This window comes from Nasonia vitripennis, assembly GCF_009193385.2.
Source record: "Nasonia vitripennis strain AsymCx chromosome 3 unlocalized genomic scaffold, Nvit_psr_1.1 chr3_random0004, whole genome shotgun sequence".
Taxonomy (NCBI): domain Eukaryota; kingdom Metazoa; phylum Arthropoda; class Insecta; order Hymenoptera; family Pteromalidae; genus Nasonia; species Nasonia vitripennis.
The window spans coordinates 922,309-935,442 of NW_022279623.1; the positions used below are offsets into that span (position 1 = coordinate 922,309).

Consider the following 13,134-nt stretch of genomic DNA (forward strand, 5'->3'; position numbering starts at 1 on the left):
TAGGCGCTGCGATATATTGTACAATTATTCTTGCAGACATTCACTAAATTGAGCTCTATAGTATAATACTAGATGAGATATATTCTTTATTGACGAGCGTTTCCTCATCAGAGAGAATAATAGCTATTATAAGCAGAAGTAAGGCGAATTAATTAAGAACTGCAAATTTAAAAATAATATCTTTCCGCTCACTTTGGACGTACAATATGTAAAAAACATGGATGCCACCTACAAACCATATGCCAATAAAAGTTACGGGCCAATTACTAATTACCGAAAAATTGTCTTTATTGCACCCCGAGTAATTTAATATCTGGCCGAGCAAACGTTATATTTTCCGGCATCAATGGACAGCGGAGCCCGAGATCTTGAATTTGAAGAAAAAGTTGCCTAAAAAGCAATTTGAAATGGAGTAAAAATCGGCGAAAATGCAAAAAACCGAGAAAAAAGTGGAAACTGGCTTTTCGGGCATTTTTCCCCATATTCGACGATTTTCCCATTTTTTTAAATTGCTTGCGCCACTTGTGATTGGGATGGTCATTTTCAATAATTTTTTTTTAATTCAAGATCTCGGGCTCAGCTGTCCATTGATACCGGAAAAAGTAATGATCGCTCGGCCAGATATAACAAATTGCCCGGGGCGCATTAATAAAGGCTATTTTTCGGTAATAAGTATTTTGCTGGCATACGGTTTGGAGGTGCTACCCATGTTTTTTACATATTGCATGTCCAAACGCATGTATAAAAAGTTTGTTCTGGAGCGTGTACCCACAAAATTACAAGAGCTTGATTTTTCGACACGAAAGTGTCTGACTTTTCGTAGAAAGATTTGATTTCAAACTCAAATTTGTTTTTCATGCAAATGGAAGACGTGTGCCGCGAGTGCAGTACGAAGTTTCTGCTGTATCTCGTGCTTACAAAATATATGGAAAATCTGATTAAGCTTCAGACCGATGATAAAGGCTCTAGCGTTAAAAAAGGTTTGCTTGATGCAACCGTTGACCAAATTAGAGGATAAATAAATGATTATCGACTATCCGGAGTTGTGGATAATTATGACGTATATTAAGGGGATGTCGTCCGAAAAGCTTCGCAAATCCGTCACGGGGTATTTTGTATTTCCAAACTTCTAGAAAAACAGAATGTCCGATCGAATTTTTCTTTCGGTAGAACGATTCATTAAACTTAACACTATACGGCTTTACAGACTCGGTTTTTCATTTACTAACTTTATTCAAAAAAATTATGTAATAGAAAAACAGTGTTTTTTGGGACGACATCCCCTTAAGCGACGTTCGTCAAGAAATTCACATTTTTGCCTCTTCCCAGAAGCAGTTTTAAACATTTTTCAGTTTCGCTAAAACTTCGTAGAAACGCATTTGGAGATGTTTAGAGTTCGAATTATGCGTTTTTATAAAATGTCCGAGCGGATGGCTGTGTGTGTGTACTGTGTATGTTAGGGGGTATCAAAGTCAATTCAAATCCAGATTTCGCGGCGACAAAAGTAATAATTAGTTACTTTTGTCGTCTCATATTTTGTGACGAGAAATCTGGATTAGAATTAGATACCCCCTAATCGCAGAAATTGTTTCAAAAGTGCCTGATTTGGGTGGTTTTTGAAGAGCTCGCTGACGATATAGTTAGGGGTTTATTTCTCCCGAATGCCCTGGTAGAAAATAACCCAATAATTAGTAACCAAGTCATTTTGTTTTTTTTTAAATATTAAAAGAAAAATTTTAATTTTAGATACTTTTGAATAATAAAACATGAGTAATTAACATTCTTACTAATTTTTTTAATTTGCCATTTATAAGCCAATGAACCTGATAAATCCATGCCGAAATAAGGTACATTTTTACCCAACCGTTTGTGAAATCGTTAGCCAACGCACTCCAATTGGCTTACTAATGCGGCAAAGGGTTGGTTGTGAAAAATTAAGTTTCGAGGAGGAAAGATATGTTGCAATTTATTGACCATTCACAATACGAGAATCTCGATCAGTATAGATGGTTAACTAGTTGATCAGCAACATTGTTTTCTCTTCTATATATCTATATTATAATATACGTTTAAAATTAATCTCAAAATTTCAACAAATAAACTTCACTATGTCAATACATATGCCCGTCGTGGTTCCTTTTACTCGTTTTTTTCGTTCAATGTTTGAAGCAGAAAAAAGTACGACACTGCGGTCTTGACAGTCTGCAAACAAATATATCAATGAGATTTGGTGCGAGATTCAGATGTCACGTATATAAGCACGTTTTATAATTCACTTTACTTTTGCGAACAAGTCCAACTGTAAAACCATGCAGCCCATAGCTACGAGGGCGAACGGTTCCTGTGCCAAAACTATGAGGATGTCGTTTTTAAAATTCTTGTCACAAGCATCCGTCCAGTGCGAGCCGTACATAGCATCCAGGCATGCTCCGCTCTAGATTAAAATCATCTCTTCATATGGTTCTACATTTTGTCTGTCACCTATATTGTACTAAAGTGCCGAACTTGGACAATACATATATTATACGCTTACCTCTTCGGCTATAAGGTTGCCGTACCACGCATACGTGAAAATTTGCAAAAACTTGGGAATAAGATAGACGCAGAGATGCGCCACACGTAAATAGCTGTTGGTTTTTATCAACTTGAACAGAACCGTTGTCGCGAAGCGAATAATGCATAATATGGCATAAGCAGTTATGGAAAATAAGAAGATAAAAGTGATAATGAGTGTGCGCGCATACCTCGCTAACTTGAAAAACAAGCGAACAAAGCACGAGTGTAGCGGACGTAATGAGCAATATCGAGATCAAACCGTAGATGTTGTCAAGCTTGTTTTTCGCGTTGATCAGCACGTGATGCCTCTGGATGCAATCCCTCAGCTTCTCTTTGTAGTTGTCGCTGGCCCTGAGCTCTCGGAATTTTCGCGATAGAACCCTCAGCTCGCCACACACCTGGAGCGCGTAGACCCCGAAAATACAGTCGACCCCGATCGTCACCGTCCAAAGAGACGCGGTACCCGATACCTCCACGGCGTAGAGGATCCAGTGCACCAGTCCGCCTGGCTCGTAGGCGAACGGATAGATCGCAGGAAAGGAGCGAATGTACTTGCCGTGCTTTCGCAGAACGAGCAGAGGCCGGATGCTGTACGTGAACAGGGCGATGGCAACGCAGATCACGTGCGTAACCATTAATCTGTCGAAAGTTTTGACGTTGTTCAAAAGGTCTGGCCGGTTATTCGGCTCTCTCATGTCGCGCATGAAGCCTCCGCTCAGATATTTGTTCAGATAGACGACGTCCTCTCGATGCAGCAGAAACATGGCAATCTTTGCGAACAAAATATTGCAGTGTTCCTGCACAAATCTAAAATATAAAATTAAAAAACAAACAACTTGAGTGCAGGCACGCTACCTTCGAGAAAGCCGAGGTTGAGCTGGCAGCCATGCACATGCCACTGGTGAACACCACGATGTTGCTAAGATTGTGGAAGCTAAAGTTGGACACGGTCACCACGACCACGAGAATAGAGCTCAGCGTTATCGTGGAAAGTATCTTTTTGGGCAGCGGATCTGATTCAGGCCAGAGTCCCACCAGCTTCAAAAACCAGATGACGTTCTGAGTGTAGGCCTTGTATCTCAGGAGTTCGAGCTCCATCATGATTCGAGAGGGATCTCGCTGGGCCGACGTCCGAGCTACGACTGCGGTCGAGACGTCGCATACCGATATCGATTGCTTTTTGTGAAATATTCCGGATTATACGCTTCAAAATTGCCGTGCATTACGAGTTTCAAGTGGGGTTGTTACGCATCCATTTGAAGTCGCCTGCAATGGCACAGGGATTGAAATAGAATTGTGGAGAAGGGGTATCGAGAGGCATTAGTCTTCAACGAGATTCGTTGGAGTCGAGAGTAGTTTTCTGAACGGTGTAGCCTTTGAATTTATTAAATGTCAGTATGGCACGCGGCAAATAAGAAGTGACTTTCAATTGTATTTTATTTTCAATCGTACTAGATAATATTTGTATATATAGTTATATTTTGCTTTCACTTATATTATCTTTCGGAGAAAATACAATTTTGACTGTCGTTCATGAGAAATCATGTAAGTTAACTCAATTTCTTCATCGCGATTGTCGTGCGACAATCGATTCTCGAATACTTTCTGTAACTTTTAAATGTCAGGAAAAGTGTGACCACGCCAGTGTGTCTAAAATTAATATTGCGGGCCTGCAGTGAGATCAAAAAGTACACGTTAAAAGGGTGATTTTGACGCCGGGTCGCTTGCTGTGCGTAAGTTGTAAGGCTAGATATTGACAATTGAATTTTTCAAAACCCTTGGGGCTTTTTTTATACACATGCCTTTAGTACTTTAATTATAGCTTAAAATGGTTCGGAGATACTAAAAACGATCAGTAAAAATTCGGTATGCTGAAAAAAGCTGTCAAATGCCGCATAAGCTGTGATAAGGGATGACTGAACTATAGTAGCGACATGGATCGCCAATATGATATATATAAAAGCTTCATCTACGTCACAGCACTTACAAAAAACAAAAAATTAAGTTTTAAACATTATGTGTACAATTTTCTGATTAATTTTTTCACCTCATTCTGTATTTAAATTCAATCTCTGTATAATATTGTTCCGTTATGCTTCGTTAAAGTTGTAGACGGATTTTTACGGTGACCTTTTAGGGAGCTGAAAATTTTTTTATAACAACTTTAATCCAAGGACTTGAAACCTAATTGATTGATTTTCTATTTTCTTTTAACGGTTTTAAAATATAAAGCGACAAAAAAAGCGTTAAAGTTCGCACCCCTCTCCCCTATATGATATAATAGACATATCTTATTAATTCCGTCTAAAACGTACTGTATTGTAATCACGCAGAGACTTGATAATTTTCTGATAACAAACGAATTTGCAAGCGTTATTCTTTTTAAAAATGTAGTATCTAACGTAAAATATATTTTGCTTAAACTTATACATACACGACACATGAGTTTTATGTTGGAAAATCAATGATCAAGATTAAGCTTTCTTTATTTTCCACAGATTTAAAATATAATTATAGAATAGATAACTCTCTAATTAAGTTATTGTGAACCTCTTATATTTAAATGTAGATAACAAATTGTCGGTCAAGGATTAATCTTCTTACTAGTACTATAATATAAGTCTTATCGTTATCAATTTTTATATTTAGATATCAAGATCATAGTATATATCCTAAACCATTGATTTTTATGCTCGCCTTGATAAATACTTTCGTTCGTAGCTTCGTACTTCAAACATCTTATATTCAAGAGCTTCATCTCTAAATAAAAAAAAAATATTTATAACTCTAGTCATACTTAATTAAATACCCTTCAAGCGGGCAATGCCCGGCAACTTATTTTTATTCTTGAAAATTGCCCAGATAATCGTCACAGATTATCTTACAGTATTATAACGAGCGGGGTAATATAAAACTCCATAAAGAGCTGAATCTATAGTTATTCACTCTGCTTGAGAAGTTTATACCCATCGAATAAGTATAAAAATATACTGAAATGAGCCGGGAGGAAAGGGTTCGTCGATTTAAAGTGTATAGCAAACTTTGTTGCATAGAATAATAACTCTCGTTACAGCGGTAATGCAGTTACATTGTATAGCCTTGGATTGTGTACCATCATCCCCAGCGCTGAGTGCAACTAGACCCGGAACTGAAGGTAACTAGAAACAAAGAGTATAGAATAATAGCTTTCTTTTTATAGAGATATGCAGCACGGGGATCGCGAATCCGTTTTATGAAAATAATGGAAAAAAGTTACACTACTAGTAGTGTATAGGATAACGAGTTTCTCGCAGACAAGATACAGCTTCGTCGAAAATTAGAGGGGAATAAAGTTGAAAAACATGGGATAGTGACATTCGCGTGGTAATAGTAAGAGGCGGTTGAGACGAAAATATGAATGAAGTGGATAGTATTTTAAGATTGAACGATATAGCGACACAGCATAATTAAGGCAATTTAGCTATGGAACCTATTTTTATTCTATTCTTCATCTCGATGGAACTTCGGAGCGATATATTAATGATCTGATATATGGTAAAAATTTAAAAAAAGTTTCAGGTGTAGAGGGCGATTGCTTATATTATGATCTCTCCAACAGATTCTCGTTCAACGTTCACAGGAGCAAAAAGTTCAAGACCAAAATATTTGTGAATACAATATTGAGAGTAGATTATTAGGTTTTTCATGTCTCGAAAATACGATACGAATTTACATTTGAAAATATATTTATCCATCCGAACGATAATTATGTATAGCTGATGGCGTAAAAAGAACATCGCTTATAAAAAACAGGTAATTAGAATCGGTTCTATATATCCTTGTTGACAATTGGCAATTAAAATGTCGAAAAATGATAAAAACAATTGAAATAACGCGGTACAATTGCCGAATGAAATATATTAATTAATCGATTTTATTCGGAAATTGTGCTCCATTTTGATATCCAAATACGTTCTAATCTCCAACTGTTATATAGCAAGGATATATTTTGTGAGATGCGTATATCGAATCAAGGGGATGTCGTGGCTAAAAACACTGTTTTTCTATTTCACGTAATTTTTTAAATAAATCTTATAATGGAAAACCTTGGGGGACAGTTATAGTGTAGTATAGGCTCTACGTGTATTTCAAAATGGGACCCCGGCGCCAATACTGACCGTCCTTCTATACCAAGTCTATATTCGTTGGTTGAAGTACGCGTAAATATCTGTTCGTATTTCCAAGCTTTTAGAAAAACAAAAAGTCCGATCGAAATTTTCTTTCGCTAGAACGATTCATTAAACTTAACACTATGGCGCTACAGACTCGGTTTTTCATTTGCAAACTTTATTCAAAAAGTTTTATGTAATAGAAAAACAGTGTTTTTTGGGACGACATCCTCTTAATATGCTCAACAAGATTGACAAATGCGTGCTTAAATTACCTTGGTAACTAATGGGAAGATGGTGGTGGCACAGATGATGGCTAGTTAGACATGGCTATCATATTTTATTGCACTTTCCATTCTGATCGACCACCCTAAAGTTTACTTACACATATTAGATACACAATATTTGAAAAACGCATTAACGCGCGGGTGATTCTTCTCACGATAATTTAAAGTTTTAGTGAGGAAATAAAGCAAAAAATAGAAAAGTGGAGTGATTAAAATGACCATTTTCACTCCTCTTTTTTAATTTTTTAATTTTTTAAAGTGGAGTTTTTTTTTTGCTTACAGACGCTTGGAAAGCTATTTTCGCTCCACTTTATAGACGTCGAAAATGGGCTTTTTTATATGTATGCCAATCCTTAAAAACGGCTCTGTCGTCAAGCGAGCTAGGCGCTCTTCTCTATCAAGACTCTGATCCGATTAGCTTTTCATGTGTTTTGGTGTTTTGTGAGCAGGAGGGGGGGGGGGGGTTACGTGCCAAGTGATGCAAGACGTTTATACCTTCTGCATCTCTGATGTCAACAAAAGCTCCGTAGTCTAGTAACAACATCAGTTTGACGAAATCGTTGCTCCAGACTGCTGACCAGTGGTGTCTGGCCATCATTGGCAGCGGTATTGACATAGGCTCCCTTTTACATTCCTTGCATATAGTCGCCTTAACTCGGCCTTTTTTCACCGCGAAATGCAGCACGGCCGTATAGCCATCCGAGTTTCGAGCTTCCAAGTTCTCGATGTCACCAACATATGTTTCGTGTTTTAGCAACAATCGACATCAGTTCGTCGGCATCGCTGCTGCTGATCGATCTAAGCAGCAGTATCAGTTTGTCCAAGTCCTGGATGAAGGCATAACATCAGCTCCGTATTCCAGCAACAACGACATCCTTTTTCGAGAAACATCTTAATAGCCACCTTGTCTGATCGACGTTCTTTTCACTGCGAAAAGCAGGACGGTATAGCCATCCAAGTCTCCAGCTTTCAAGTCGGCACCGACCGATTTATATTCTATATAAATATGTGCTGGAGAGGGAATAGTAAGGCTATATCTAATCGCGGACAAAATCGGAACTTCTATATAGGCCGATGCGATTATATCATTATACACGTGTTTTGCATGGCGCCACTTTCGTTTGCGCACGCAGCGAATATTTGAGCGTACAATTGATTATGACATTACCTGAATCACCTATACAAGATGAGTAACGTTCCTCTCCCCGAGCCGCCCTCCCCCCTCTCCCTCAGTCACTATATCGTCCACAGGTATATTTGATTATAATAGCACTTGTTTGTGTTTCCCTCTGTAAGCGTTTTGAAAACAAAGAACCATTTGGCGTCGGCGGAGATCAGTTCAATGCTGTCGGTTTCGCTTCGGTCGTAAAAGGTTCTCTAGACGTTATAAACAGCATTTGTTTATTCTTCATAAGTGTATTCATCAATCTCAAATAGTTTTTATTCACATAAGCTTGCACAACAGTACTGCAGCAGACGATGTCGCGTCCACCAGGCGGAGGTCCAGGCAGACTCAAATATTCTTGCACGTTTCCTGGATGCAAGAATGGTTACTACACGTAAATCAAAGACGCAAACTATAAAAACAAGAGATTCCATGTGTTCCCCTCTGATCTCTATTGGCGAGACATATGGCAACAAGTCTGCGGAATTCCTGAAATTAATTCCACTGGTAGATGTACATTTCACGTTTGCGAGGATCATTTTAGCGAAAGTGATTACGCAATTGCAGAACGAATATCCTTAAGGTGGAACGCTGTACCTTCGTGCGCTGAATCTACTAGTCAAGATGTCGTTATAAACGAAGTCTTTTATATAATGGACAGTACAGGTGAAAATAGCAATAGTTCATCTGGTTCAGCGGACGATGAAAATATGATGAAAATCATTCGCGTTGTGACATCGATTGAAAATGGAGATCTTCAGCCAGGCGGGATTGAATCCAGCATGCAGCAGGATGACATGCGGGTTCATTCGAATACGGACGAAGCAGAGAGTGACAATATTGCTAGAGTAAAAAGACGAAAAACGATGGATAAACATGAGTCAAGGGATGCAGAATCACAACTACGAGACCAACACAGTTGTCTTATATTGGATATGTTTGACCCCGCCAAAGTAAGTTCGCAGGAAATCGAAAGATATTTTATCAGCAATTAATTGTGTCGTAAGTGGCGCTTTCTGGCACCCTCACCGTTCCAAACGTTGTACAATATTTTATATAGTATATAGTTCCTGAATTAAATCTGCCATATATAAAACGAGATAATAAATTATTTAATAAAAAACTTGGAAAAAATATCTATTGGATCAGAACAAGTTACTGTAGACAACGCGAGTAATGTGCCAATTGTTAGTTCTAAGAAAAACATTTTGAAAACAAAGTTCTATACGTTACAATAGGTAACGGAACATAAAAATAATCAATATGCAGCAAAATATGTATTTTGATTTATTTACTGAAGAAAGAATAATATGTGCATGCAATATTTTTCTATTTAAGGTGCAAACCCGTGTGATTAGAAATCCATTTGCGATAATTACGTAACAATGTATAAACGCCATGTAGCCCCGATGCCCCACAATCATAGCCCCATGAAATGATGCCGACCAATTGATTCTCAATGACTGCTGGGCCACCTGAGTCGCCATGACAAGTATCCTCTCCTTTTTTGAACGAGCAAAACATGTTATCCGTGATTACGACTCTTTGATATGGATAAACTTTTTTGTATTTTGTGTTGCAGTCGGTCGAATTGATTACCGGAAGTACGGCGGACTTTAATGTTTCAGGCTGTGGTTTATCTTCCTATATTTTGACTTTTAATGTAGTTTCTATATGGTCAAAAATTCATAATTACTACAGAATTGAAAAAATATTTACTTCTTCTTTTCCAAATTCAGCAACTTCTATTTTATCACCTGGTTTGGGAGTTAAATTAGACATGGGGATAGGCTTTTATTGGTCATCGAATTGAATAGTTTACACAGTCTAAAATCTGATTGTTAAAATGAGATTAAGGCAAGAAAAAAAAACATTATTCGGGAACGGTACCTTAATCAAAGCTACGTCATTATCCATTGTGATACTGTTGAACTGCTCATGTACAATAATTTTAGCAACTTCGAAAAGCTCTCCTTTTCCACGAATCTTTGATCCAGTCCGAACGTATATTGAACGCTCGCCATAATCAGATTCGTAATCCAGATTCATTCTACTGCAATCACCATCAATGTAATGCGAAAAATAAACAAATAAATAACTAAAGTTATGCTTAATATAAAAGTGTGCTTACTCCACACAGTGAGCAGCGGTAAGTAACCATTCTTTAGAACTGATACTCGCTCCGCATGTTAGATCCCCAAAACTTATTATTTGCGCCTAGTTAACATTGTATACAAATTTTTTGTTTGGTCACTTTTTGAAATTGACATTCTCAGCAGAATCGAAATGTCAAAAACTGTATCCTCCGGTTCTTCATTGTCTCCCATACAACACAGCGATTAATAATAACGTTATAAGAGTTATTTATAATACAATTATTGGTTTTTCAGGTATGTGAGGACAATTTTACCTAGTTTAAAACAGTCAGTAGGATGTAGAAAGAGTAAATATAATACTATTGTGATTATATAAGCAAAATTAAGACTGTCTGTCACTGGCATTTTAACCAATTAAGTGTACCTAATTGTAGAAAGAAGCATTTTCAAGTTACCGTGTATACTCTAAATATTATAGAAAGCTGGATTCATATAGACGTTGTATTCATGCTAGAGATAATAAAGATAATGCAAACTGTAGATAATAATTTCAAGTCACTTTAAGCTATTACACATGAATACCTAACATGCTCAAGTACTTTTTTGACTTCGCTTACAAACTCATAATTCATCATAGAAAAAATTGAAGGCAAAAATTGTATTAATGCATATTATAGTGTGAACTTTTTATTAAGGTTCGAAAATAATTAACTATTCATTGCAATGCATACTTCTTTTAATTCGTTATAAAACATCATTATCCAGAAGTCCAGTATGATTATGAATCCATTCACGATACGAAGGCACAAAAGTGTATATAGACACCGGAAGGGTATTTAATATTTGCACGTCCATATGACCTTATGAGACAAGACCAACCAACTGCACTATTGATGATTACAGGACCACCGCAGAGTCTCCGGCGCATGAATCATGAATCCCGTTGCGAGCACAAAACGTATTGTTGAGAGAAACTGGTCGTTTCGGCCTATAGAATCTAGTATATTCGTTCTTGCATTCAATTGTGTGTGTATACCGTTATAATTCTGGAATCACACGACCGATCGTAAACAAATTTTTATGATAAAAAAGGTGTTTTTTTTTAATTCATATCTTTAAAACTAAATAGTCAAACGCTTTGAAAAAAAAACTATGATTCGATAGTAAAATCAGATTATTTTTGTTGCTCAATACGCCGTATTCTTCGTTACTAAATTCCAAGATATTTGATATATTCTATCAAAGGTTTTACATACAGTCCTTTGTTAAATTCTTTATTTTTTTCGGAATCATATAATCATTTGTATGTATTAATAAAATTTCTTATAATTTATTTCAAATTCATTATATAAACTATATAAAAAATTATCCGACAAGAAAAAATTCTTATATTTTAGCTTGATTTGATAAAAATATATTAATCAAAGTTGAATGAACGCAGTTATTTCTGACTATTTACTTACTTGTTAAATACTCGATCATGTCAAAAACTAGCATTGGAATTGAGAAATCTGTTTAAAACAATATTTTTCCACTTCTATGACTCACTGGATTTATCGTGAGAGAGCAATGTAAATTTGTTTTAAAATACACGATGTATCTACAAACAAATAATGTAAAATGTATCCCACATCGGGGTGTGTGTTGTTGCAAAAACCACCAATTTCTGAAAATTGTAAGTTTTTACATATTTCTTTTAAAAAGGTTATTTTTATAACGTTTTTTTTGCTAAAAATTGACGATTTTTTGCGGAAGAAGTGAAAATTATTATTCTTGAAAATATTGAAAAAATAATTTTTTCAGATGATTTTAATGATACGATTTACACTAGATACGAGTAAAAATATTTTTTTGAAGACCATTTCATATATTTCCTGGTCATGTGTTTTCAGCTTATATTGTGAATATATATTATTTCGTAAGCTTAATATCGTTACATCGATGTCGTAATAACATAATACACAGTTTTATGATCGGAGTACGTGTCATCGCAAGTAAATCCGTCATAACGCGTTTGTTTTTCACTGATAATGATTTCAGTAAATCATCTTACTCGCATGCTCCAATGACGCGCTGACTAAAAGGAAGGCGTGGCTCGTGTGATTTCCAACCTTGTCCTATACGAAAATTCGTTGACTGTATCGTATTGTTATGTCATATCTAAAGTATCTTTAATGTCGATTTATTCATATATTATGGTGATATGAATTTGAGCTAAATTTACCATCGAATAATTTTTTCTTTTTTTTTTTATCATCGCACATAAAAAAGCTTATTGTCTGGATGAAATTTAAATTTTAATGATTAATTTATTTTTGAGTTTGTTTATAATCTTTGCATGATGAAAATTGCACAAGACAATACGTCAACCAAGGAATTGTTTACGTATAGTGCTCAATTCAGCGATACCGATACAATGTTATATTTTAGGAATGAAGTTTCATTCGTGATTAATAATAATGCATTCAATTATTTTTCCCTCTTATAAAGTTCCTTTGTTCATAATCTTTGCACTTTGCAATGCTATTTACAGTACATTTTATGTACACGTTTTGCATATTTTATCAACATAATTATATACATCGAGATGTGTATTGGTACCTATATATAAAAATCATCTGCAACCTTTAGTTGAGTAAACACGTAAAAATCATGGATGTATTTGAAAAAATGGCGGTTAAATTTAAAGAAGCTTGATTTTTAAAATACACCTCATAAACTAATTTCGTGGATCTGAAGAATAGATTTCTGTTTTGCGTTTAGCGAGCTGTACGTCTGAATCATTATATTTTAAAAGTCTTATAAGGAAAAAACGTAAGCGTTGCGATTTTATAATTTCTCTCTTTTGGCAATGCTTTTGATAATTCTCAATTATCTATTTT

General features: G+C 35.9%; 2 protein-coding genes across 7 annotated transcripts; one reads left to right on the forward strand and one right to left on the reverse strand.

Moving 5' to 3' along the window:
- Positions 1 to 1,939: 1,939 nt before the first annotated feature.
- Positions 1,940 to 3,712, reverse strand: Or263 (odorant receptor 263). 2 transcript variants are annotated; one of them, XM_016988170.2, is made up of 5 exons: positions 3,412 to 3,712; positions 2,745 to 3,353; positions 2,534 to 2,644; positions 2,282 to 2,434; positions 1,940 to 2,202 (listed from the first exon to the last, which is right to left on the reverse strand). In XM_016988170.2, exons 1-5 carry the CDS (start codon positions 3,655 to 3,657, stop codon positions 2,140 to 2,142), a joined length of 1,182 nt encoding a protein of 393 aa, XP_016843659.1. In that variant the 5' UTR covers positions 3,658 to 3,712; the 3' UTR covers positions 1,940 to 2,139. The 2 variants fall into 2 exon arrangements, with proteins under 2 accessions (XP_016843659.1, NP_001164420.2); NM_001170949.2 differs by having other exon boundaries at positions 1,950 to 2,202; positions 2,745 to 3,326; positions 3,412 to 3,657.
- A 3,772-nt stretch (positions 3,713 to 7,484) lies between these two features.
- Positions 7,485 to 9,859, forward strand: LOC107981736. Of its 5 annotated transcripts, none has more exons than XR_001729528.2 (3): positions 7,485 to 9,109; positions 9,495 to 9,648; positions 9,739 to 9,859. XR_001729528.2 is itself a non-coding variant. In XM_016988183.2 (3 exons), exons 2-3 carry the CDS (start codon positions 8,810 to 8,812, stop codon positions 9,537 to 9,539), a joined length of 345 nt encoding a protein of 114 aa, XP_016843672.1. In that variant the 5' UTR covers positions 7,500 to 8,363; positions 8,429 to 8,809; the 3' UTR covers positions 9,540 to 9,859. The 5 variants fall into 5 exon arrangements, 4 of the variants coding, with proteins under 4 accessions (XP_016843672.1, XP_016843671.1, XP_016843673.1 ...); XM_016988183.2 differs by having other exon boundaries at positions 7,500 to 8,363; positions 8,429 to 9,109; positions 9,495 to 9,859; XM_016988182.2 differs by having other exon boundaries at positions 7,500 to 8,363; positions 8,445 to 9,109; positions 9,495 to 9,859.
- Positions 9,860 to 13,134: the final 3,275 nt, after the last annotated feature.

Coding starts and splice junctions, on each gene's coding strand:
- Or263 (XM_016988170.2), bottom strand. CDS start 3,657: ATGATGGAGCTCGAACTCCTGAGATACAAGGCCTACACTCAGAACGTC. Junction 2,645..2,744: donor TTGTTTTTCAAGTTAGCGAG/GTATGCGCGCAC, acceptor GTTCTGTTCAAG/TTGATAAAAACCAACAGCTA. Junction 2,203..2,281: donor AGTTGGACTTGTTCGCAAAA/GTAAAGTGAATT, acceptor ATTTGTTTGCAG/ACTGTCAAGACCGCAGTGTC.
- LOC107981736 (XM_031925700.1), top strand. CDS start 8,810: ATGGACAGTACAGGTGAAAATAGCAATAGTTCATCTGGTTCAGCGGAC. Junction 9,110..9,494: donor ATATGTTTGACCCCGCCAAA/GTAAGTTCGCAG, acceptor TTTCTATTTAAG/GTGCAAACCCGTGTGATTAG.